The 27,926-nt window shown below is 42.8% G+C and overlaps 1 protein-coding gene across 2 annotated transcripts in view; it reads right to left on the bottom strand.

Annotated features, from left to right (window-relative positions):
- itga5 (integrin, alpha 5 (fibronectin receptor, alpha polypeptide)) overlaps positions 1 to 22,378 on the bottom strand; it is a 51,209-nt gene extending 28,831 nt beyond the window's left edge. The window contains exons 1-3 of one of the 2 annotated variants that reach the window (XM_078796863.1): positions 22,114 to 22,378; positions 10,783 to 11,286; positions 870 to 1,000 (exon numbers count right to left, since the gene is read on the bottom strand). In XM_078796863.1, the coding sequence (XP_078652989.1) occupies positions 870 to 1,000; positions 10,783 to 10,988 (337 nt within the window). In that variant the 5' untranslated portion in view covers positions 10,989 to 11,286; positions 22,114 to 22,378. Of the gene's footprint in view, positions 1 to 869; positions 1,001 to 10,782; positions 11,287 to 11,540; positions 11,916 to 22,113 lie in introns of those variants that run through there. The other variant, XM_058050650.2, reaches the window with a different exon arrangement.
- Positions 22,379 to 27,926: the final 5,548 nt, after the last annotated feature.

The raw sequence follows: 27,926 nt of genomic DNA, 5'->3' as shown, positions 1-27,926 counted from the left end.
ATTCAGCCTTGGATGAAGTTACAGTGACCCCAATAGTATATACTGCATATACAGTATACATGCAGTATATACTGTATGTGTAGTATGAGTGTACAGTATATATTCTTTTAAAAATGCATCATAAAAATATCATTGTAAAAAGTCAAAATGATTTGATGGATTATTAAAGATGGCCACTTGAGTATGTTTTCCTCATCAATGGGGAAAAATTGATGAGTTGAATGAGAATGTTCTGAGCTCCTGCTTCCATGCCAAAGAAAGCATTCTTAAGTGTCATACAAGTGTAAAAAGAAGTTAAACCCCTGTTCAAAATAATGTGAATAGAAATGATCTGCTCCAGGGTCAAACTGTGGCCGCTATGAAAGGCTCACTACGCAACCAGGCAATGTTTTAAGTCTCTTTTTAAGCATTCTTAAGTGTCATACAAGTGTAAAAAGAAGTTAAACCCCTGTTCAAAATTATGTAAATAGAAATGGTCTGTTCCAGGGTCAAACTGTGGCCATCGTACATGTGTTAAAAAGTGTACAGGCTACTTTTTAAATGACTTTTTAGCATTCTTAAGTGTCATACAAGTGTAAAAAAAAATTAAATCCTTGTTCAAAATAATGTGAATAGAAATGGTCTGTTCCAGGGTCAAACTGTGGCCACCATTAAACACCTCATTACCCGTGAAACGTTTTAAGTCACTTTTTAAGCATTCGTAAGTGCCATACAAGTGTAAAAAGAAGTTAAACCCCTGTTGAAAATAATGTGGCTTTTTAAGGTTAAGGCTTTTTTGTCTTTTTTGTTTCTGACCAATCACGGACAATGACAAGTTGGCGTGAGTGACGGCGAGTGGTAAAAATGAGCGCGTCGGTCGCGGTGCTTACCTTCCGTATCAAACTCGATGGTGTGACAATCTGATTGGCCGAGGCTCCAGGGGCAGTAGGCGACCGATCCTCCCTCCACGATGCCGCTCTGCTGGGTGTCGGCCTTGGGGGCGCCCACCACCACGCTGGCGCTGCACAACGGGAACACAAAATGAGCAAATGAGAGCTTGAGAGTCCCGTGCGTTCGGCGTGGCGGTAGCCATGTTTTTCAACCAATCTTACTCAAACTTTCCAGACGGGTGCGTGTCGGTCCCATAAATGGGCGTGCCAAATTTCATGCTGATGCGGCAAAACAGCCTAAAGTTACATCGAGTGTTGCATCAAGCTGTGTGAGGAATTTCAAGCCAATCAACACAGCAGGGGGGGGGGGGGCGTTTATGTCGACAGCAACATAAGCGCTGACTTTGTTCTGAGATGTAAGAATATGTGGGTGCAATTTTAATGACATTCTTGGGTTGTCAGATTTTTTTTATTGTATATATTTTATATTATTTATAGATTTTTTTTTTTAAATTTGATCCAACTGAGCTGCTTTGGTAATTTAAATTTTAACTGTTCTTTTTTATAAAATAAAATAGACTTTAACAAGTTACAAGCTACCTCAGCTATTCATTTAATAAAAAATATTAACATTTTTAAAATGTATTACTTATTTAATTTTTGTCCATTAAATAATAAATAAAAAATTCTATTAAATAATTCCATAAAAAATATAATAAACGCACTACCACGTTGTTGTTCACTAAAAACGTCAACGCCAACATGGCTGAGCTTTTAATGCAGCGGGCATCCAAACAGGAAGAGCGCACCCTTTCCTGCCCCCCCTCCCCACCCCACCACACATCTTCCACAAGTGTGCCATGGGTTACATTTTTTGCCCCCCCCTGGCTTCATCTAATTAACCCCACCCCCAATAGGCTGACCTCTGTTATCCGTCATAACAGACCAACAGTGTTTTTCCACTGGAACCCGCTTATGTTGACCACAAAGCTATTATCACTGTACCATACATACTACAACCGCTTATGTCGACATACACTTGGAGGGCATTTGTATGAAAAAACGGGTCCATTTATGTCATTGCTGGCATTATGTGGCATTGCTGATGTCATCATGATCGTGAAGCAGCAACATGACTATTGTCCACTTTCACAGCAGTCACTTCCTGTTCAGTGCAAAGTAAGACTCCAGATAAAATCATGGCACACACACACCTTAACTTCAATCCTAACTCTAACCCTGACCCTAACTCTAACCCTTAATTGTAACCCCGACCCTTAACCCTTGCCCTAACCGCTCACCCTGACCTTTAACCCTAAACCAACCCCTAACACTAACCCCTAATCCTAAATCCTAATCTTAGCCCTTAGCCTGAAACCTGACCCTTAACCCTTGCCCTAACCGATCACCCTTAATGCTAACTCCTAGCCTGACCCCTCACCCTTAATGCTAACTCCTAGCCTGACCCCTCACCCTTAATGCTAACTCCTAATCCTGACCCCTCACCCTTAATGCTAACTCCTAATCCTGACCCCTCACCCTTAATGCTAACTCCTAATCCTGACCCCTCACCCTTAATGCTAACTCCTAGCCTGACCCCTCACCCTTAATGCTAAATCCTAATCCTGACCCCTCACCCTTAATGCTAACTCCTAGCCTGACCCCTCACCCTTAATGCTAACTCCTAATGCTGACCCCTCACATTAATGCTAACTCCTAATCCTGACCCCTCACCCTTAATGCTAACTCCTAATCCTGACCCCTCACCCTTAATGCTAACTCCTAATCCTGACCCCTCACCCTTAATGCTAACTCCTAATCCTGACCCCTCACCCTTAATGCTAACTCCTAATCCTGACCCCTCACCCTTAATGCTAACTCCTAGCCTGACCCCTCACCCTTAATGCTAACTCCTAGCCTGACCCCTCACCCTTAATGCTAAATCCTAATCCTGACCCCTCACCCTTAATGCTAACTGCTAGCCTGACCCCTCACCCTTAATGCTAACTCCTAATGCTGACCCCTCACATTAATGCTAAATCCTAATCCTGACCCCTCACCCTTAATGCTAACTGCTAGCCTGACCCCTCACCCTTAATGCTAACTGCTAGCCTGACCCCTCACCCTTAATGCTAAATCCTAATCCTGACCCCTCACCCTTAATGCTAACTCCTAGCCTGACCCCTCACCCTTAATGCTAAATCCTAATCCTGACCCCTCACCCTTAATGCTAAATCCTAATCCTGACCCCTCACCCTTAATGCTAACTCCTAATCCTGACCCCTCACCCTTAATGCTAACTCCTAATCCTGACCCCTCACCCTTAATGCTAACTCCTAATCCTGACCCCTCACCCTTAATGCTAACTCCTAGCCTGACCCCTCACCCTTAATGCTAACTCCTAGCCTGACCCCTCACCCTTAATGCTAAATCCTAATCCTGACCCCTCACCCTTAATGCTAACTGCTAGCCTGACCCCTCACCCTTAATGCTAACTCCTAATGCTGACCCCTCACATTAATGCTAAATCCTAATCCTGACCCCTCACCCTTAATGCTAACTGCTAGCCTGACCCCTCACCCTTAATGCTAACTGCTAGCCTGACCCCTCACCCTTAATGCTAAATCCTAATCCTGACCCCTCACCCTTAATGCTAAATCCTAATCCTGACCCCTCACCCTTAATGCTAACTGCTAGCCTGACCCCTCACCATTAATGCTAACTGCTAGCCTGACCCCTCACCCTTAATGCTAACTGCTAGCCTGACCCCTCACCCTTAATGCTAAATCCTAATCCTGACCCCTCACCCTTAATGCTAACTCCTAGCCTGACCCCTCACCCTTAATGCTAACTCCTAGCCTGACCCCTCACCCTTAATGCTAAATCCTAATCCTGACCCCTCACCCTTAATGCTAACTGCTAGCCTGACCCCTCACCCTTAATGCTAACTCCTAATCCTGACCCCTCACATTAATGCTAAATCCTAATCCTGACCCCTCACCCTTAATGCTAACTGCTAGCCTGACCCCTCACCCTTAATGCTAACTGCTAGCCTGACCCCTCACCCTTAATGCTAAATCCTAATCCTGACCCCTCACCCTTAATGCTAACTCCTAGCCTGACCCCTCACCCTTAATGCTAAATCCTAATCCTGACCCCTCACCCTTAATGCTAACTGCTAGCCTGACCCCTCACCCTTAATGCTAACTGCTAGCCTGACCCCTCACCCTTAATGCTAACTGCTAGCCTGACCCCTCACCCTTAATGCTAAATCCTAATCCTGACCCCTCACCCTTAATGCTAACTCCTAATCCTGACCCCTCACCCTTAATGCTAACTCCTCGCCTGACCCCTCACCCTTAATGCTAACTCCTAGCCTGACCCCTCACCCTTAATGCTAAATCCTAATCCTGACCCCTCACCCTTAATGCTAAGTCCTAGCCTGAACATGGCAGACACTTCCTGGGGGGTGTCTCACACGCAGTCAGTCAATCATGAAAATTCCAACCAACTCGTCCGTTCCAGGTTTGGAACGGTTTGTAAGGGACCAGGATGATGATGATGAGGGCCTCCCCGGTCCCCCGGTCCATCCACCCCCCCTCCCCGGTGGCCGCATGGGCTGAGGATGCGTGGCTTTCACAAAAGGAATTTGTGATGCAGACGGGACCTCCATGCAATGCTAATCACACCAAAGCTCCGTTTGTTAACAATAGATAAGGTGAATGGGGGGGTGGGGGGGGTCGGATGGGAACACCCTAAAAGCGAGACTGATCCCCCAGGAGATAAGCAGCCATTAAATGCTAAATCCTCATTTACTGTACATTTGCTTTTAGATCACTATCTGTTCGGAAACGGCCGTCTGGGACCTCAGTGTGTGCGTGTGTGTGTGTGTGTGCATGTGTGTGTGTGAAAATCTCCCTCAACAGTCCGACGTTTGATTAAAGCTCGCCGGCTCTTTCCGGTGCTTTTCCTGTAATGCGGAAAAGACGCACGGCTGGCGGCGTTCCGACTTTGTCGAAAGACGTTGGAATGTTTTATTCCTGCCTTTTTTAACATGCAAGAAAATCACCTTTACCTTTACATAAAAATGTATTTTTGTATTTAGATATTGTAATATAGATTTCTATATTTCTTTCTAAATTGATCATCAGAATGTTATGGGACAAAATTGTCATCATTTTACATGATTTTTTTTTTTACAAAAAGTCAGATTATGAGGATTTTTTTTTTTAATCAAATAAAAAAATCTTTCAAAGCCAAAATCAAGGAAAAAAGCACAAATGTTAAAAAAAAGATGGAATTTCATTTTATTTATTTTTAATAAACAAATATTTTTTAATATTTTTTTATTTTTATTTATTATTTTTTTATTACAATTTTATGACAAAAAATGTTGACCCAACATTGCGTGCATCAGAAGGAAGCCGCGCGGGGGAGGCGGGCAGTCGAAAACACGGATGAATTACCGCCTGACATCATCCCCCCGTTTTTGTTTTTCAAGACGTGCTTTTTGTAAGCCGGCGGCGGCGGACACGCGAGATCCTTGTGAGGCAGACCGGTGCCTCGGCTTCAGACTGAGTCCGGGGTCCAGACGGAAGCTGCTCGGGTTACCATAGGGACTCAGACTCATTTGAAACACAAGCACGGCCGTTTTTAATGCATTGGATGATATTTCTATGATAACCACCGCTTTTCATTGCACAAACCGGTAGAAGGATCGGCTTAACAAATGGTCACATGTCACTAAATCATTGTCATATTCATTTACAGCTTCTATGGTGGCCACAGTTTGACCCTGGAACAGATCATGCCTGTGTACATTATTTCCTAATGGAAAAAAGTGCAAATTTGAGGAAATGTGTTTTTGCAGGTCATCTTCATGTCAAAGGGTCTCAAACAAAGGCCTTGGTTAGTGTTGCTGATTCGCCAACACTTTCACACCGCAACAGATTTTTTACTTCCCATAAGAACTTTTTTTTTTTTAATTTTTAATTTCTTAAATTCATTGTTAAGTACTTTTAGTGTAATTATTTTTCTTATTGTGTGTATTTTATTTCATTTTTATACATTTTGTAATTTATTTTTATTTATTTTATTATTATTATTGCATTTCTTATTTGTTATAAAAAATCATTTTAATGCAATAATTATTGTGTTTTTCTTGTAGTTCTTAAAGTAATTTAATACATATTTGTTATATTTGTTATTATTATTTTATCATTTGGGAATCATTATTGTATGTATTAATCTTAATCCTAAATTTGATTATTTGTTATTTTTATGTAGTTATTTTTTAAATTATATTCATGTTATATTATATAATTATATAAATGTTTAAAATATTTTAAATTATTTAAAATTATTATTTTATGTAATTTTGATTGTATTTTTCCATGGCCTGTGTATATGTGACTTGTATACTTAATATTTGTTTTAGTGATTCTATGTATGTAATTATTTTTGTGCTCATTGCCTCTGCATCATGCTATGTTCAGTGACTCATGTAAAGCATAATTTTGGGCGTTTGTCATTTGATTGATGACCAGTCTGACCCTGGGGGCCGGCCCTGGGGGGCCATGTTTGTCCTGCTGTGGAAGGGAAGATGCCCCTGAGCAGGTGAAGTACCTGTAAAGGTCTTCTATCCTTCTTATCTCCCTGATTGAGACGGTGCGTTAAAGCTATTATGGCAGCTGTTGGTGGACGAGGAGCAAGTGTAAAAACATGGCGGGGGCGGCCATGCATGCACAGAAAACTAACTAACTAACAAAATGCCCCCCCCCCTCCAAACCCCCGATTCTTTCACGAGCCCTAAAGCGTCCTGCGGGGGAATTTTAAGTGCTGGCACTTCACACCTGGTCACAATTGGCACATCGGGAGGTGGGGGGGGGGGGGGTCTTCTCACCTAAGCATAGAGAGGCTGTTATGTTAACCAAGGTGGGGGGGGGGCAGCTGTTGAAACACACACAAACATCGACAGTAACGTCCCCACAGGCTGATTTCCATGTCAGATATGAGCCTTTGCCAAATAAAGCAGCATAGTGAGTCATTGGGGGGGGGGGGGGCAGCAACCGTGGGGAGTCTTTCCTGGGGGAGCTCCCGAGGTGTAAAGGGTTTAAAAACACTGCCAGGCTGGTTGTGGCGGACAAGCCCACTTTTCCTCCACACAGTGGCTTAGTATGCACGCAAAACAGACGCTGCACTGTGGCGGAATCGAACAGCGACGCGGCAAAGTTTGACATTTCACTTTAGGGAGAAAGAGTCACGCTGGAATGGAAGGCCGTTACGACAAAGACGCCCATTGTGTGCGTGAGTGTGTTTTAAACCGGGAGGCACAAGAACGGCTGTGATACGGACGCCGGTCTTACGGGGACACAAAGACAAGATGGCGGACGTATGGACGGCGGTCTCATGTCAACATTTGGCCAATGTGAACCAAACAGGAAGCCCGACATGCAATCAGAAACTTTCATGCACTCCAACACAAAATATTAAGACAGCAAGTTTGATGGGAAGATTTGGAACCGGTTTCTCCTTCAGAATAAAAGATGTGGCAGTCCAAGATCCTCGACACGGCACCAGAACGATGGAGACCGTCTCGATGACAGGAGCCTTCGCTACAAAAACCACTAGTCAAAGATCATCTATATATGACAGGAACATGGTGCTGTTTTAAAGGTCCTGACGAAAAAATGTTGGTCCAAGATCCCATGTATGTCATGACCACTAAGGACTTACTGCAATGTTCTCTATATGATATCAACGTCAGTCAAAGATCCTCCATATGACAAGAGCTCTCGACTGCTTTTTAGGACGCAACGCAAAAATGTTGCGTCCAAGATCCCATGTATGTCATGACCACTAAGGACTTACTGCAATGTTCTCTATATGATATCAACGTCAGTCAAAGATCCTCCATATGACAAGAGCTCTCGACTGCTTTTTAGGACGCAACGCAAAAATGTTGGTCCAAGATCCCATGTATGTCATGACCACTAAGGACCTACTGCAATGTTCTCTATATGATATCAACGTCAGTCAAAGATCCTCCATATGACAAGAGCTCTCGACTGCTTTTTAGGACGCAACGCAAAAATGTTGGTCGAAGATCCCATGTATGTCATGACCACTAAGGATCTACTGCAATGTCCTCTATATGATATCAACGTCAGTCAAAGATCCTCCATATGACAAGAGCTCTCGACTGCTTTTTAGGACGCAACGCAAAAATGTTGGTCCAAGATCCTCGGCGTGCTCTGCTGTTAATAAGGACCTACTGCAATGTTCTCTATATGATATCAACGTCAGTCAAAGATCCTCCATATGACAAGAGCTCTCGACTGCTTTTTAGGACGCAACGCAAAAATGTTGGTCCAAGATCCCATGTATGTCATGACCACTAAGGACCTACTGCAATGTTCTCTATATGATATCAACGTCAGTCAAAGATCCTCCATATGACAAGAGCTCTCGACTGCTTTTTAGGATGCAACGCAAAAATTTTGGTCCAAGATCCCATGTATGTCATGACCACTAAGGATCTACTGCAATGTCCTCTATATGATATCAACGTCAGTCAAAGATCCTCCATATGACAAGAGCTCTCAACTGCTTTTTAGGACGCAACACAAAAATGTTGGTCCAAGATCCTCGGCGTGTTCTGCTGTTAATAAGGACCTACTGCAACAACACTCATCAAAGATCCTCTATGAGATCAACGCTAGTCTGCAGCTGTTTCTTGGAATGTACTGCAAAAACGCTTGTCAAAGATCATCTATTTGACAACAGCGCTCTTCTGTTTTTTAAAAGACCTATTGCACAAAAAAACAGTCAAAGATCTTCGCCACGACAGGAGTTCTCTGCTGTTTTTAAGCACTTACGTCACACAGCAAAGATCCTCTCTTTGATACGAACATCAGACAAAGATCCTGTATATAACAGGAGGGCACTTGCAGCAGAAATCCGAGTCAAAGATCTTCTATGCGGCAGGAATGTTTTCGGACTCTACTGCAAAAATGCTAGTCAAAGATCCTCTATACAACAGGAGTACTTTTAAGCAGCGGGCTAGCCAAAGATCATCTATGTGTAGCAGTCATCAGGCTACAGCGTTGCCATGGAAACAAAATGACTACCAGGGACAGCAGTGCGGCGTTCAAGACCCCTGAAGAGCGACTCGCGGTGGCATCTTCTCCATCTTCTCCACGGCCAGCCGGGGGGGGGGGGGGGGGGGGACGCTCAGGAATCCCGGGCTCAGGGGTCACGCCAAGGTCGCGTGTGGAGGAGTCTCTCCCAGTCAGGAGGGGCTCGACCTTGGCAATAAAAATATGTCTGCTGCTCTGACAAATTGCCGGATGTGCGTGCGTGCGCGCGCGTCTGAACGCGTCTGCGTCGTGTCCATACAAGGAACGCCAGGCTTGCAGACACGAAAGGCGTTCCCGGTGGCTGGAAGACGGCCCACCGGGGGGGACAGGAAGTCCACTTTGTCCCGCAAAGTAGCGCCATGCTAGCGCTACCTGTCACACAGAGGCTAGCGAAGTGAAACAGAGAGCCTACAAATGTGCGTCTTTCCCAGACCGGCTGTGTGAAAGGAGCTATGGTCTTATGGCGACTGGGGGGGGGGGTCTTCCCGTTAAAAATATCTGTATGGCTAGCACCATTTTTTCGTTAGCAACGTAACGGCGTAGCGCCGTAGCTGTTTGCTGTGAGGCGAGCTAACAACTTCTGACATAAACACAAAACTGACCCACATTAGCGTGTTTTCACGGACCAACCGTCGCCCACCACGATATGATCAGTACGTTCCTTCAATGGAGCGATAAATACGAGAACTATATTGTGAAATTATACGATAAGCGTCATCCACGTGTGGCAACTTTTGATGTTGCGCTAAACCCGCAGACGCTAGCCAAACAAAACGCTAGGATAACCGTCTTTTGCTGACTCAGTCACAAAAAAAGAATGCGGTCGTCACGTAAACTATCAGCAATAACGACAACGCTTTACATGTTTGTGATTGAAGAACAACCCCGAGGGGGGGGGGCAATCCCTGGGGGCATGTCTTTGTTCCATCTTCCCCCCATTCCGGCGATAGCGCCGCGCCGCAGTAAGAGTTCCGTCACCAATGAGATGACGTCTCCTCATCTGTAATGAGGTGAGGAGAGATGATGGGGAGGCCAGACATGTGAGGAGGAGGATGGGGGGGGGGGGGGGGGGGTGAATTAAAAAGCCCTACTTGGATGACATCATGGATGAGGTCGTTTCACGGCAAGTTTCAGATCTTAAATCATCACATCTTCCCAGGGAACGCTTCTAAGGAGACTGGAAGAGGACGGAGGCGGGGGGGGGGGTCCTTGTGTCTGGGTGTCCAAGGAAGGACCAGGGAGACACTTGAACCAAAGCCTCTCAGCCAGGAAGTCAACCTTTTGGGGGGGTTGGGGGGGGGGGTAATGATGATTGCAACTACAGGAGTGTTGCATTCGAGGCTCATTTAAGTTTTACTAGCATGGCAGCAACCAAAAAAAAAAAAAGCATCCGTCAGCAATTCCGTGCAGACATTTACTGCAATGTTGAATAATAATAAAAATAATCCTACTGTACTACTTAAGAGTTGGGAAAATTCCCACACTGGATTCAGCTGATCCCAGCCAGCTTTACTGCAGATACAACAATAGAAACATGTTCAATTTAATTCCATTTTTTCAAAGAATTGTGATATGAATGCTAATAAATGCTTATATAAGTAGGTAAATTAATTAAATACTGGCAAAATAATGACATTAATAAAATACACATAAATAGATTCAAAGACAAGGTACAAAAAAAGATTATTAGTGAGTTAAGCCAAATGGTGCGTTCATGTACACAACCAAATAATCAGAAGTAAAGAAGTTAAAAGGTTGTGTTTTCTTTCACTTACCTGGACGAATCGGCCAAATAAAAGTCCACCGCATATCCAAAGTAGCTTCCCGGGGCTCCGCTGTAAACGGACGGGTTGTCCACATCCAGGTTGAAGCCCCCACAGCCCGGAGCCGATAAGAGCAGGAGCCCGGCGAAGCACAGCAGCGAGCGGGCAGAGGCGGCGCCGTGCCCCGGCGTCTTGAGGTTGACTCCCCCGGAGCTCATTGTACTTCAAAGTGCACTCGAAGGTCGGTCTCGATTCGCAGTTCGAGTCGTCTGGCGGCTTCTGGGTTCTTTTTGCTGTTTTTTGTTTCTTTCTCGCTACAACTGCATCCCTGCGGGTGGACTTGGCTGAAAGCAAAGCACTTCAGGGCCCGTGAACGCACCGTCAGCTCTTGTGTGCGCTCCAGACCCACGCCTCCACGGTACTGAGCCCCGAGACCCCCTCCTCCGGATCATCAAGCAGGGAGTTCCCACAGCCTGGAACCGAAGTCTGGAGGAGGAGGAGCATGTGTGTGATTCCCTGAAGTAAAAAAAAAAAATCACAGGTCATCCACGCAAATGTTTTTTTTTTTTAGGGTGGACGATACTGAGACGTTTGCTATCGATCCGATACCAAGTAAATTCAAGACCTGAACCGCTGATTCGACACTTTTTACTCGACATTTTCAACGCTTGAATGATTTTGTGCCTCTCTGCTGGTTATAGTTGTACAAATTATATAAAAATACAACAAGAGATATATGTAGACATGAAAGAAAAAGTAAAAATACCGACCATCAAGCTAGTATCGTTTGGCTCTCGCCGTCCATCGCTATTGTTTACCTTTCGTGGTTTCGTGGTTTAAAAAAGTGATAAGTTATGCACTTTTGAGTGGAGAAGTGTTAAGTCCAGAAATGATTAACCAGCTAAACAATGCTTAGCTTTTACCAAACAGCTTTTGAGCGCCATTGTAGCATTCCATTGTCCATTTAGGCGATTCAATGAAATGTACGAATTGTCGCCATTTAGGTACATTTGTACACTCGCTGCACACATTTTGTCTTCTTATGTTTAAGTTATTGGTATAAAATTGACATAAAAATAGTCAGCGCTGCCAGTGGAGTTGTTAAAGTTAAAAATAGTGGAGGGAAAAAAAGCCGGCGGAGTTGTTTTTAACTTCTTGTTCCGGTCACCTGACCCAGTGGGCGTGGCTATTCCATTGTCCATTTCACTGGACAGCAACGTCTTTATAATGTCCTTTGAACAAACACTAAAAAAACGTATCCTCGTTTATGTGAATATTACATATGTAAGGTTGGCATAAAAAACAAAAAATAAAGTCTGGACCACAGAAAAGTGTTGTTTTTGGATAGAACGGAGTGATTGGAGACTTCCTGTTCCGGTCACCTGAAGTGGTGGGCGTGGTCACTCCATTGGCATTCTCATTGGGCAGTGAGACGACTGATCTGGGGAATCTGCCTAGCAACATGTTGCCACCTGTAATGCCATCTTTTGTCATGAAATATTGATAGTTTGTTTGCATATATATATATTTTTTTATTTCAACTGATAATTACATATATATATATATATTTTTTTTATTTTTAATTTCAACTGATAATTTTTACATATAGCTTTTAAATATTCTGTGACATCCAAGGGAAAGCATAAGCATCTATTATTTACAGTAATATCCTAGTATGGATAACCGGTATATGGAAAAGATGCAATCTCCCCAAATTCCCAGAATTGAGACAGACTCTGGTGAAATGGTCCCTGATGACATCATAGACCTGATTTGAGCATGTGATGTGGTCCAACAGGGATTCAGGGTGAAGGGGAGGGTGTTTCTGGTTCTGACTCAGCCCAGTTAGAAACAGCTCAGTCACTCCAACCGGACCCTGAGGCAGCGTCTGGAACGGGTGAATACTGCTTAGCTGATTCACTGGAAGCCGGTGGGGGGAATCGAACATCGGGCCCAAATTTGGCTGCGTGGTCGCAGTAAATGTGAACTGGTGGGCCATGCTTTACGTATTTATAGCCGCCGCTCGGGAGTACCCCCGACACGGGCAGCGAGCTGACTGATGGCAGTAATCCGCCGTGTCTGGAGGGCCATTTCACAGCTGTTGGGGGGATGGAGGCCCCCAGAAGGACCTCCGCTCTAATCCTGCAAGTCAAATGCCTTTCAGAATCTCCCAGACACCCCAATATTATCCTTTGCAAGCACGTAGGTAACATTGTAACACCCATAACTGTCATACGGGTATAAAAATGAAGTGCTTAGCAATGTCAATATAAACAATCAGTTCCAGTGTCAAGCTGTGGCCACCCTTGGAGCTTTATTAAGTGTGCAAAGCCTGTTTTAATCCCATTCTAACCCTCTCAAACGTCATAGAAGTGTAAAAATGAATGAAATAGTTATGACTAATCATCATCTGTTCCAGAGTCAAACTGTGGCCATGACAGTCTTTTGAAAGTTCTGGCCTGCTGTAAAAGTGTAAAAAGAAGTCAAGCACTGTTAACGGTAAAACTAGTCCATCTTAGACTTCCTATAGAAGAGACTGCATATAGAAATGATCTGTTCCAGGGTTAAGTGGAACATCTTAACTGTTTTAAGTCACATTTTACCAGTCCTAGAAGTGTAAAAATAGCTTAAGTACACACAGACTGTTATTTTTAGTGTCACATTTATAAATCTGATACTGTAATTATACCATATAAGGTATATTTGTGAGCCATGTTGTACTGAGCAACCAGGACAAAGCTAAATTTGATGGTTTTGCAGCGGGTTTAGATGCCCGCTGCATTGAAAAACATTGCTCAATTTCCAAATAGACTTGAAATGCTGTACTTTCTCAATCTATTCGGTGTGGAAGTTCTGCCCCGGGGTCCCCAAACAGCCCAGACCCTCACGTTGGAGACCCCAGCAGTTGGACGGCGGGCTTGACTACGTCAGCCGTATTTTCCATCTGGCTCCAAGTATGGCGCCTGTTTGAAAGAAAGGGGCGTGGTTTCATTCCACCGCCTCGGCGTTGGCATCACTGCTGACCGACTGTGACACACGTGCACGCACACACGCGCACGCACACACACACAGCTGGCAAAAAGCTTTAAAAATAGACTAGTAGGTACGTGTGTGTACTTCAATACGCACACGGTGATGCCATGCAGGCCTTCGCTGGCCGTGGACGTGTGATAGAATGTTAGCGTGACAGATTGTCGTAGGTCAGCGTATGAATAGAACTACAAGTAGTTGGCATCGCCACGCCACGCCGCGCCGCGCCGCATAAAGACGTGACGCTGACGCTCAACACATCTCAGCTGGACGTGAAAGGTCGTTAGAAGCGAGGCGTCCATGTTTGTCATACGGGTTATAATGCACAAAAAAATAAATAAAAATACATCCCAGAAGGCGGCTGCACGGTGGTTGAGTGGTTAGGACGGCACACAACTAGGAGACCGGGGATTGATTTCCCGCTCGGTCATCTCTGTGTGTTTCCTCCCACATTCCAAAAACATGCTAGGTTAATTAGCCACTCCAAATTGTCCATAGGTATGAATGTGAGTGTGAATGGTTGTTTGTCTATATGTGCCCTGGGATTGGCTGGGAACCAGTCCAGGGTGAATGAATGAATATGGCAATAAAGTTATCGTTACGGAGAGAAAATTCACAAGAAGAAAGTTGAAATAAAACAACAGCAGAAAGGAAAATTTTCAGAAAACAAAACCAAAATATAAACCGTTGTTCGATTTATAGTTTGACTTATAATATTATTATATATAATAATATTATTATATATAATTTATTTATAATTATTACATTATTAATTATAATTTATTTATAATTATTATATTATTAATTATAATTTATTTATAATTATTATAGTATTAATTATAATCATTATAGTATTAATTATAATTTATTTATAATTATTATAATATTATTATTAATTATAGTTTGACTTATAATATTATCAGGAAAAATATTGTCATTTTAGTAGCATAGGGATGAGCTATTACAGAAAAAAATATTTGATGATATGTGATAATAGCAAAACAAACGTTCCCATTCAGAACGCCATGTTGTCCGTCCAGGGATCGGATATTAATCATGGAAAATGTGGTTCTTGTGGCTTGAAGCCCGTCTTCCTTTTCCTTCTTCCTCCTGCTTCCTCTTGTCTCTCCTCGGCTGTGGAACAAGGCAGGAAATTCCTCCAGTGTTAAAGCTTGCACGGACTTCCTGTTTCGTTAATTTGTCGGTCTCCCCGGTACGTGTAATCGCTGGCTTTCCACCCCCCCCCCGGGCCTGACCCCCCACCCCAACCGTGGCTGAGTGATGCGTGTTGTTCCAGCCTGGGCGATACGGAGCGTTGGCTCACAGATGAGTCACCCAGTCGGCGGACGTCGTGAGCTGGCCCCGGTTGTCGAGCGGCCCGCCCTTTTGTTTTCAACACATGCGCTTCTTAGCAACGCACTGATTGTCGGACATGAGGACACCAAGACATCATCACGTGGAGTTAAACTAGCAGTCGCCTTGTTAAAGCAACAGCTTAAAAAAGAACACTGGTGGGTTTATGTGTACGTTTGTGAGCGGCCACCCCACTGTGGGACGGCCTTTAGTCTCAGGGGACACTCCACAACCTTTACAGGTCATGTTTACTAGCGTAGCCTGGGGCTATTGACTTAAAGCGCGCCTCCGAAGTGAAAACAGTGAGGAGCCACAACACTGTGGGATGACCATCAGCCTCATGGGACACCCCATAATGTTCACAAGTCATTTTTACTAGCATAGCATTTAGCTACATGTCTTGAAATAAATCTCCAAGTAAAAACAGTTAGCTGCCACCAGGCTGTGGGACGGCTTTATGGTACGCTCCACAACAGTTAGATGACATGTTTACAAACACAGCATGGAGCTACACATCTCAAAACGTGCCTCAAAAGTGAAAACAGTGAGCGGTCACCATGTTGTGGGACGGCCATGAGCCTCATGGTATGCTCCACAACAGTTAGATGACATGTTTACAAACACACTATGGAGCTACACATCTCAAAACGTGCCTCAAAAGTGAAAACAGTGAGCGGCCACCATGTTGTGGGACGGCCATGAGCCTCACGGTACGCTCCACAACAGTTAGATGACATGTTTACCAACATAGCATGGAGCTACACATCTCAAAGCGTGCCTCAAAAGTGAAAACAGTGAGTGGTCACCATGCTGTGGGACGGCCATCAGCCTCATGGTATGCTCCACAACAGTTAGATGACATGTTTACAAACACACTATGGAGCTACACATCTCAAAACGTGCCTCAAAAGTGAAAACAGTGAGCGGCCACCATGTTGTGGGACGGCCATGAGCCTCACGGTACGCTCCACAACAGTTAGATGACATGTTTACCAACATAGCATGGAGCTACACATCTCAAAGCGTGCCTCAAAAGTGAAAACAGTGAGTGGTCACCATGCTGTGGGACGGCCATCAGCCTCATGGTATGCTCCACAACAGTTAGATGACATGTTTACAAACACACTATGGAGCTACACATCTCAAAACGTGCCTCAAAAGTGAAAACAGTGAGCGGCCACCACGCTGTGGGACGGCCATGAGCCTCACGGTCCGCTCCACAACAGTTAGATGACATGTTTACCAACATAGCATGGAGCTACACATCTCAAAGCGTGCCTCTAAAGTGAGCGGCCACCATGTTGTGGGAGGGCCATGAGCCTCACGGTACGCTCCACAACAGTTAGATGACATGTTTACCAACATAGCATGGAGCTACACATCCAAAAACGTCCCCCAAAGCAAAAAGAGAGAGGCCACCATGCTGTGGGACGGCCATGGCCAAGGGCTGAGAATGTGGAAGTGAGGAAAATGTATAAATCCTATAAATCCCAGGCGTCCTATTTGCCAGTAGAACAACACCAACAACCAGGACCAGGATTCCCAAAAGCGGGTCAAGACCCTCCCATGGCCTGTGGATCGGGGGCAGTTTTGGTTTCGCCCCCCCCCAATCCCCATGCTTTCATACATGGGCGGCCATGTTGCACGGCGGGGTGCTAAGGAATGTGGCTGTAAAACGAGGGCATGATACGAGGGTACGGCGGGACGGGCTGGAGCGCCTTGGGCTGTTGATTCACACACACACACGCACACACACACACACACACACACGTGTAGTACAAGCGTTGACACATCCCCTCCAATTGGCTGCTGCCGTGTTCCCACGCCCACTCACAGTCGCTGGACAAACATGCATGACACAATGAACACGTGGTCATGGCCGCCATACTTTCCCAGGAAGTTCAGGAAACGCCATCCATGGCATCCGTGGGCTCTGCTTTGCTTCTCATGTCTACCTTCATATGCATATGGTACATACGCTACATACAGTACATAGTACAGTACATACAGTATGTACTGTACATATGGTACATCTGGTACATACGGTATGTACTGTACATACGGAACATACAGTACATACAGTGTATATATAGTACATACATATGGTACATACGGTACATATGATACACAGGTACATATGGTACATATGGTACATACGGTATGTACAGTACATACAGTACATACGGTACATACAGTACATAGGGTACATACAGTACATACGGTATGTACGGTACATACAGTACATATGGTACATACGGTATGTATGGTACACACAGTACATACGGTACATAGGGTACATACAGTACATACGGTATGTACGATACATACAGTACATACTGTACATAGGGTACATACAGTACATACTGTACATAGGGTACATACAGTACATACGGTATGTACAGTACATACAGTACATACGGTATGTACAATACATACAGTACATACGGTACATAGGGTACATACACTACATACGGTACATAGGGTACATACAGTACATACGGTATGTACGGTACATACAGTACATACGGTACATAGGGTACATACAGTACATACGGTACGTAGGGTACATACAGTACATATGGTATGTACGGTACACGCAGTACATACGGTACATACGGTACATACGGTACATACGGTACATACAGTACATACGGTACGTAGGGTACGTACAGTAGGTACAGTAGGTACGGTACATATGGTACATACAGTACATACAGTACATACGGTATGTACAGTACATACAGTACGTACGGTACATACGGTACATACGGTATATAGGGTACATACAGTACATACAGTACATAGGGTACATACAGCACATACGGTATGTACGGTACATACGGTATGTACAGTACATACGGTACATAGGGTACATACAGTACATACGGTACGTAGGGTACATACAGTACATATGGTATGTACGGTACATGCAGTACATACGGTACATAGGGTACATACAGTACATATGGTACATAGGGTATGTACGGTACATACTGTAGGTACGGTACATATGGTACATACAGTACATACAGTACATACAGTACATACAGTACATACAGTATGTACGGTACATACGGTACATACAGTACATACAGTATGTACGGTACATACGGTACATACAGTACATAAGTACATACAGTACGTATGGTACATATGGTACAAACAGTATATACAGTATGAACGGTACATATGGTACATATGGTATATACATACGGTACGTACGGTACATACAGTACATACAGTATGAACGGTACATATGGTACATATGGTATATACATATGGTATGTACGGTACGTACGGTACATACAGTACATGGGTACATATGGTACATACGGTACATACAGTACATAAGTACATACAGTACGTATGGTACATATAGTACATACAGTATATACAGTATGAACGGTATGTATAGTATATACAGTACATAGAGTACATACGGTACATATGGTACATACAATATGTACGGTACATACAATACATACAGTACGTACGATACATACAGTACATACGGTTCATACAGTACATATGGTACATACGGTACATACGGCAACATGTTCTCTGTAGTATTTGTACCATGTTTGTGTAAAGCATGGATGAAAACATAGTTACACCTTGACCCGGATTCTCACCAACAATAAATATTTCATCATTTTGATTGATAAAAGTAGAAATTAAAGCAAAACCATGAAACTGCTTGTGTATTTTTAACTCTAAAAGTACGGCTCAAAAGTAAAAAACACCTTAAACCGCAATATTTTCACTCTTATCCAGATCCTCCCCAGTATTAAATATGTACTAAATACGTAGTAAATATGAGAGCATTAAAGCAACACTATGTAATAATAACAACCTCCATGTTTGTCATGGCATGTGTATTCCTTTCATGCTATAGACATCACTACTACATGCTGGTATTATTACTTTTCCACCTCCCTTCTTCTGATTGGCCGGTAGAGATCACATGGCTCCGCCTCCTGTCCCACGTGGCCAATTTCAAGGCTTTGCGTGTGTAAATGTCAAGACTCTCGGCGATGAGGCGTTTGTGTCCCAGCGCTAAAAGTCTGGAAGCCGTGCCGCTTGTTTACACAAAACGTAACAATGTCTGGGAAATGCCGGCGCTGCCTGGGATTTTAGATAGCATGGGACAACAAAGGAAACGCCCCCCTTTTCCAAAGCCGCACAGGCGAGATGTGGAAAGTTGTGTACCGGCTTTATTGCTTTGGAATTGTTGGAATTGATACAATGGGGGCTTTTGTGTCATGAATCATCACAAAAGCCAAGTTCTGTCGCCGCCATGTGCCCTTTGACCCCTGATCTCCATGGTGCCTGATAAATAGCTTTCAAAATATACAGTATACTCGCTTTGACACTCAACTACGATTACGAATACGATTTTTAGCAAGATAGAAACAACCAGACTCAACCATTTTGGGATACCACTTGTTGCTAGGCAGAATTTCAGATTATTTTGAGTCTTTCTATTCATTTCTGTTATTATGCTAGGTGGTAGTTATCATAATAACCGGCTGAAGGAGACATGTGTACATTGTGTGTACATGTGCTCCTTCTTGGCCAAATGTAAGACGGGCTTTCATTTGGTGGATTATTTTGAGTCTTCCTATTCATTTCTATTACGAAAGGTGATGGCTATCATTAATAACTGGTAGAAGGACGCAGATCTACATCATGCGTACGTATACTCGTGCATGAGCAAACCTAACATGGGATTAGAATTTGTGGATTATTTCAAGTCTTTCTATTATGACAGGTGGTGGTTATCATGAATAACTGGCTGGAAGAGGCATGGCAAAATTGTGCGTACGTGTGCGTGCATTGATTTAGGGGCTTCGATTTAGTGGATGATTTCAGGTCATTCTATTCATTTTATGCACGGTGGTGGTTATCATGAATAACTGGATAAAGAAGACATGTTTACATGTGCTATTGCAAGAGCACGCCGAACATTGGCTTTGACTTTGTGGATTATTTCAAGTCTTTCTATGACACAAGGGGGTGGTTATCATGAATAACTGGCTCAGGGAGACATGTTTACATACATTGTACGGGCATGAGCTCATTCACGTGGCTTTGGTTTAGTGGGTGATTTCAGGTCTTTCTGTGTATTTCATGCACGGTGGTGGTTATCATGAATAACTAGCTAAAGCATGTCTGCTGTAGCTAGCTTAGCCAGTTACATCGCGTATACGTGTGCTCGTGCAAGAGGAAGCCTAACACGGGCTTTGACTTTGTGGATTACTTCGAGTCTTTCAATTATGCAAGGTGGTGGTTATCATAAGTAACTGGCTCAAGGAGACATGTTTACATTGTTGATGAACAAACATGACATGGGCTTTGATTTAGTGGATGATTTTGGGTTTTTCTATGTATTTTATGCATGGTGGTTATCATAAATAACTGGCTAAAGGAGACATTTTTACATTGTTAATGAACAAACATTACATGGGCTTTGATTTAGTGGATGATTTTGGGTTTTTCTATGTATTTTATGCATGGTGCTTATCATAAATAACTGGCTTAAGGAGAGATGTTTACATTGTTGATGAACAAACATGACATGGGCTTTGATGTAGTGGATGATTTGGGGTTTTTCTATGTATTTTATGCATGGTGGCTATCATAAATAACTGGCTAATGGAGACATGTTTACATTATTGATGAACATTACATGGGCGTTGATTTAGTGGATGATTTGGGGTTTTTCTATGTATTTTATGCATGGTGCTTATCATAAATAACTGGCTTAAGGAGAGATGTTTACATTGTTGATGAACAAACATGACATGGGCTTTGATGTAGTGGATGATTTTGGGTTTTTCTATGTATTTTATGCATGGTGCTTATCATAAATAACTGGCTTAAGGAGAGATGTTTACATTGTTGATGAACAAACATGACATGGGCTTTGATTTAGTGGATGATTTGGGGTTTTTCTATGTATTTTATGCATGGTGCTTATCATAAATAACTGGCTAATGGAGACATGTTTACATTGTTGATGAACAAACATGACATGGGTTTGATTTAGTGGATGATTTTGGGTTTTTCTATGTATTTTATGCATGGTGCTTATCATAAATAACTGGCTAACGGAGACATGTTTACATTGTTGATGAACATGACATGGGCGTTGATTTAGTGGATGATTTTGGGTTTTTCTATGTATTTTATGCATGGTGCTTATCATAAATAACTGGCTAACGGAGACATGTTTACATTGTTGATGAACAAACATGACATGGGTTTGATTTAGTGGATGATTTTGGGTTTTTCTATGTATTTTATGCATGGTGCTTATCATAAATAACTGGCTAACGGAGACATGTTTACATTGTTGATGAACAAACATGACATGGGTTTGATTTAGTGGATGATTTTTGTTTTTTCTATGTATTTTATGCATGGTGCTTATCATAAATAACTGGCTAACGGAGACATGTTTACATTGTTGATGAACAAACATGACATGGGTTTGATTTAGTGGATGATTTTTGTTTTTTCTATGTATTTTATGCATGGTGCTTATCATAAATAACTGGCTAACGGAGACATGTTTACATGGTGCGTGCATGTGCTCATACAAGAGCAAACCTAACACGGACTTTGACTTTGTGGATGATTTCAAGTCTTTCTATGACAAAGGAAGGTGGTGGTTATGATGAATAACTAGCTAACGGTGCTCATGAATGCGCACGTGCACGCCCGTACTTTAACGCCCAAACTAAAGAACGTGCACGGCACGCCGCTCTCCGTCTCCCGCCGACTCCCCGATGCACGTCCTGTCTAGCTCTTGAACTCAGCGGAGGTCCGCAGAGAATGTAGCCTGCTAGCAAGCGGCGTCACGTTGAAATAAACATGGCTGCCTTACAGTGCGACACCTCCAGGGCTCCTTATAAGCACATTGTTGATGTTCACGTGCGCGCGTGCAGGCACGCTTACCTTATAAAGACGCCCATCACACGGGGGTTCAATCCGGAGCAAGTGGGAGGTCCACCAGGACATCAGAGGACACGGGGTGATTGACAGGTCAGGATCTTCATTACGGAGCCCGGCCCCAGTCTGGGATTGGGTTTCTAGGCAAACAAAGTCCATCATGAGAACCTTTAATGAAAGTCTGCGGTCCACAATGGGAACCGCTCCACACTTGTCCTCTGGTCCCGTTTATGGCTGCGGACGGCGTGGTTATTTGTTCAGCAGTCTGGTTGGCGTTCGAGCCCCCCCCCCCCCCGGCGGCTTCACGGCCCACCTGACTGTTGTTTAACTCTACTTCATACTATTATTTTTTTTTTTTTTCATAAAGAGAATACAACTTTTTCTAAATATTTTGGCTTTATTCTAGTAAAATTAAGTGACTAATATTACCACGATTTCAACTTTATGCTACTAAAATGATATTTTCTTTTCATATTATGTTCAGCTGGTAAAATGACGACCTTTTCTTGTTGGATTACAAATTTTTCTTGTAATATTTTGACTTTATTCTAGTAAAATTACTGCAGGTATCCTTAAAATGTGCCACCTTTTTGCTGTTTTTTTAAATAATTTCCCAAATACATCATACATATTTTTCCTTTAGTGCTTCAGCTACTAAAATGTTTTTCATAAAGAGAATACAACTTTTTCTAAATATTTTGGATTTATTGTCATAAAATTAAATGGCTATTATTACCACGATTTCAACTTTATGCTACTAAAATGATATTTTCTCTTACATTATGATCATCTGGTAAAATTACAACTTTTTCTTGTAATATTTTGACTTTATTCTTGTAAAATGACTGCAGGTATCTTTAAAATGTGCCACAAATGGCCCCCAGGCCACACTTTTGACTCCCCCTTTATTCAGTTCCTGTCTCCTACGATATTTCCCATAGAAAGTCATGTACACTCAGTGTCTGTTCCAGGGTCAAACCGCGGCCATCATCATCGCTTTAAGTGTAAAGGCCATATTATTAGTTAAACTCTCTTACAAGTGTAAAAATAAGCTAATCAATATTAATAATAATGTAAATAGAAATAGTCTGTTCCGGGGTCAAACCGCGGCCATCATCAACGCTTTATTAAGTGTAAAGGCCATATTATAATTAACATTTTAAACTCTCTTACAAGTGTAAAAAGAAGCAAATCAATGCTAATAATAATGTAAATAGAAATAGTCTGTTCCGGGGTCAAACCGCGGCCATCATCAACGCTTTATTAAGTGTAAAGGCCATATTATAATTAACATTTTAAACTCTCTTACAAGTGTAAAAAGAAGCAAATCAATGGTAATAATAATGTAAATAGAAATAGTCTGTTCCAGGGTCAAAGTGTGACCATCATAACAGGTTTATTAAGTGTAAAGGCCATATTATAAGTCACATTTTAAACTCTCTTACAAGTGTAAAAATAAGCTAATCAATGCTAATAATAATGTAAATAAAAATAGTCTGTTCCAGGGTCAAAGTGTGACCATCATAACAGGTTTATTAAGTGTAAAGGCCATATTATAAGTCACATTTTAAACTCTCTTACAAGTGTAAAAATAAGCTAATGAATGCTAATAATAATGTAAATAAAAATAGTCTGTTCCAGGGTCAAAGTGTGACCATCATAACAGGTTTATTAAGTGTACAGGCCATATTATAAAATGTTTTTCATAAAGAGAATACAACTTTTTTCTAAATATTTTGGATTTATTCTTGTAAAATTACTGCAGGTATCTTTAAAATGTGCTGCGGGCCACAAATGGCCCCCAGGCCACACTTTTGACTCCCCCTTTATTCGCCAACATCCAAGCCAGAACAAGAGCAGCAGCAGGAGAGGAAAAAGAAAAAGATTTTATTGCATTTGAGCGGCGTTCAGGGACATCTTGTTGGAAAATTCTTTGCTTCCAGGACGCTCGTTAATAGCCAATCCGCTGCGAGCTTTTATGACTTGGCCATGCGGTCCTGCAGCAGGGCTAAAAATAGATCTGCCTGTTTCATTTTGGGTACAATTTCCACATTTCCGCTCTTTGTGAACCCGTCATAAGACAACATGTGTGGCATAACGGAGGTCAGTGAAGGCAACACCATGTGCTTCCCTTCACAGACAGCGACTTAGCGTGTAGCACAACGTTTATCAACACGGCCGCTTTGACCAGCCTGCGAGTGGAAAATAGGGGTCATGTGACCCGCTAGTGTGACCTCGCTTGAACTTTAAGGCGGAGTAACTTTCACTTCCTCCTACGGTCGCCACGACGACACGCCCTGATGTGTCGTACATGGTGTGTGTCGTTACACCATGTTTGGCAACCTCCAATACCGACCACGTGGCCGTTAGCGACGTTAGCGCTGTTAGCGCTGTTAGCACTGTTAGCGCTGTTAGCACTGTTAGCGCTTAGACTCCCCCTACTGGTGGGAAGTATAATGTTTCAAGGCAAAAATGACAGGAAAATATTCCAAGAATGGGCCGTATTCCGTGGGTCGGCCTTGATGGGGGCCTATGGGGCTTGGAAGGGGGGCTCCTGGAGCAGATGACAGATGCCATGGAGGACGACTTTGAGGCGGCCTGGAAGAGGTTCTGGCAAAGCGTCCGACGCCTCAGAAAAGGGGAGCAGTACGGGACGGGGGCCTGCTGACCTCCACTGGGAATACTTTGAGGCCCTTCTGAGTCCCACCGAGATACCTTCCATGGAGGACGCAGAGTCTGAGGATCCATGAGCGTACAGTTCCATCACCGTGGGTGACGTACCTGGGGTGGCCAGGTCCCCGGGGGTGGACCTGAATTCCTCAAGGCTCTGGATGTTGAGGGACTTGGCTGACTCGTCTCTTCAACATAGCGTGGAAGTCGGGAACAGTACCTCTGGATTGGAAGACCGGGGTCCCCGTCTTTAAGAAGGGTGCCTGGTGGGGGTATTCACCCACCCCAGCTAAGACCAGAGGTTCAACGTGGTTTTTGTCCTGGTCTTCATGTGGTTTGTGGACTTGGAAAAGGCATCTGACCGTGTCCCTCGTGGCGTCCTGTGGTGGGGGCTCCGGGACTACGGGATGGGTGGCGCACCAGGACGTGCCACCCAGAGCAGGAGCCTGGTCCGCATTGGCAGCAGTTAGTCCAGCACGTTCTGGTCATCATCGTCATGGACAGCCAAGACGTCGATGGGGTCCGCTTCGGGGGCCTTAGGATCTGGTCTCGGATGATGTGGTCCTGATGGCCTCTTCGGGCGTTTACTGGGGCGGTTTGCATCTGACAGTGAAGCTTCTGGGATGAGACTCCTGGGATGAGGCTTCTGGGATGAGGCCGCGGTTCTCAGTTAGAATAGGATGGAGGGATCCTTCCGGGTTGGGAATGGGGTCCTGCCCCAAGTGGAGGAGTACCTTGAGGGAAGGTGGGAGGTGGTTCTTTCATTTATGGAATAGCACAGAACAAAGTATGGCCCATCACTTGTTCCCTGTGGCAGAATTCCACGGAGACGTTGTCTTATCTGCTGGCAAGGTTCTGGAGCATTCCACATGCCGTACGCGGGGCGGAGTCGGGTTATTTCCAGACATCATGCTTGCAATGAAACACGGAGGAGAAGAATGGGACTGATTGTGCAATCTGGGACGACGGGACGTCCAATCAGATGATTCACAGCTGGAGCGTATGTGTGAATGAGATGTTTGGAGAGGAAGATGCGGCGGAGGTCCCAAAGCGGCCAGAGCGGCTGCCTTATTTAGAGGAGCGTTCACTTTGAGTCACGGGGAGTCGTTCGTACGAGGAAATGAATCAGCGTGTCCCTGCCAGACAGGTATGACCATGAATGGTCATCTGCTCCGCGGGGACTTCTAGTCCGCAGGGGGCTCGCATGACGCATCCTTCGCTTCCTGAATACACGCTTTACAGCGACCGTGTGTCGGCCTTAAAGGAACGGCGGCCATGCTACTTCCCGTGCTGTTTCCCGTACAAAGTCATATACACTGAGTGTCTGTTCCAGGGTCAAACCGCGGCCATCATCAACACATCATAGTCACATTTCTACATTTTAAACTCTCTTACAAGTGTAAAAATAAGCTAATCAATGCTAAAAATAATGTAAATAGAAATAGTCTGTTCCAGGGTCAAAGTGTGACCATCATAACAGGTTTATGAAGTGTACAGGCCACATTTGAAGTCACATTTTAAACTCTGTTACAAGTGTAAAATGAAGCTAATCAATGCTAATAATAATGTAAATAGAAATAGTCTGTTCCAGGGTCAAACAGCGGCCATCATCAACGCTTTATTAAGTGTAAAGGCCATATTATAAGTCACATTTTAACATTTTAAACTCTCTGTAAAGTGTAAAAATAAGCTAGTCAATGCTAATAATAATGTAAATAGAAATAGTCTGTTCCAGGGTCAAACTGTGACCATCATAACAGGTTTATTAAGTGTACAGGCCATATTATAAGTCACATTTTAATGTTTTAAACTTTCTTACAAGTGAAAAAAAAGCTAATCAATGCTAATAATAATGTAAATAGAAATAGTCTGTTCCAGGGTCAAACTGTGACCATCATAACAGGTTTATTAAGTGTAAAGGCCATATTATAAGTCACATTTTAATGTTTTAAACTTTCTTACAAGTGTAAGAAAAAAGCTAATCAATGCTAATAATAATGTAAATAGAAATAGTCTGTTCCAGGGTCAAACTGTGACCATCATAACAGGTTTATTAAGTGTAAAGGCCATATTATAAGTCACATTTTAATGTTTTAAACTTTCTTACAAGTGTAAAAAAAAAGCTAATCAATGCTAATAATAATGTAAATAGAAATAGTCTGTTCCAGGGTCAAACTGTGACCATCATAACAGGTTTATTAAGTGTACAGGCCGTGTTTGAAGTCACATTTTAACATTTTAAACTTTCTTACAAGTGTAAGAAAAAAGCTAATCAATGCTAATAATAATGTAAATAGAAATAGTCTGTTCCAGGGTCAAACCGTGACCATCATAACAGGTTTATTAAGTGTAAAGGCCATATTATAAGTCACATTTTAATGTTTTAAACTTTCTTACAAGTGTAAAAAAAAAGCTAATCAATGCTAATAATAATGTAAATAGAAATAGTCTGTTCCAGGGTCAAACTGTGACCATCATAACAGGTTTATTAAGTGTAAAGGCCATATTATAAGTCACATTTTAATGTTTTAAACTTTCTTACAAGTGTAAAAAAAAAGCTAATCAATGCTAATAATAATGTAAATAGAAATAGTCTGTTCCAGGGTCAAACTGTGACCATCATAACAGGTTTATTAAGTGTAAAGGCCATATTATAAGTCACATTTTAATGTTTTAAACTTTCTTACAAGTGTAAGAAAAAAGCTAATCAATGCTAATAATAATGTAAATAGAAATAGTCTGTTCCAGGGTCAAACCGTGACCATCATAACAGGTTTATTAAGTGTAAAGGCCATATTATAAGTCACATTTTAATGTTTTAAACTTTCTTACAAGTGTAAAAAAAAAGCTAATCAATGCTAATAATAATGTAAATAGAAATAGTCTGTTCCAGGGTCAAACTGTGACCATCATAACAGGTTTATTAAGTGTACAGGCCGTGTTTGAAGTCACATTTTAACATTTTAAACTTTCTTACAAGTGTAAGAAAAAAGCTAATCAATGCTAATAATAATGTAAATAGAAATAGTCTGTTCCAGGGTCAAACTGTGACCATCATAACAGGTTTATTAAGTGTACAGGCCGTGTTTGAAGTCACATTTTAACATTTTAAACTTTCTTACAAGTGGAAAAATAAGCTAATAAATGTT

This window comes from Doryrhamphus excisus, linkage group LG15 (assembly GCF_037039965.1).
Source record: "Doryrhamphus excisus strain RoL-2023G ecotype Guam linkage group LG15, RoL_Dexc_Guam_v1.1, whole genome shotgun sequence".
Taxonomy (NCBI): Eukaryota; Metazoa; Chordata; class Actinopteri; order Syngnathiformes; family Syngnathidae; genus Doryrhamphus; species Doryrhamphus excisus.
Note: the sequence above shows the minus strand (reverse complement) of the source record. Positions and strands in the feature narration are given on the sequence as shown.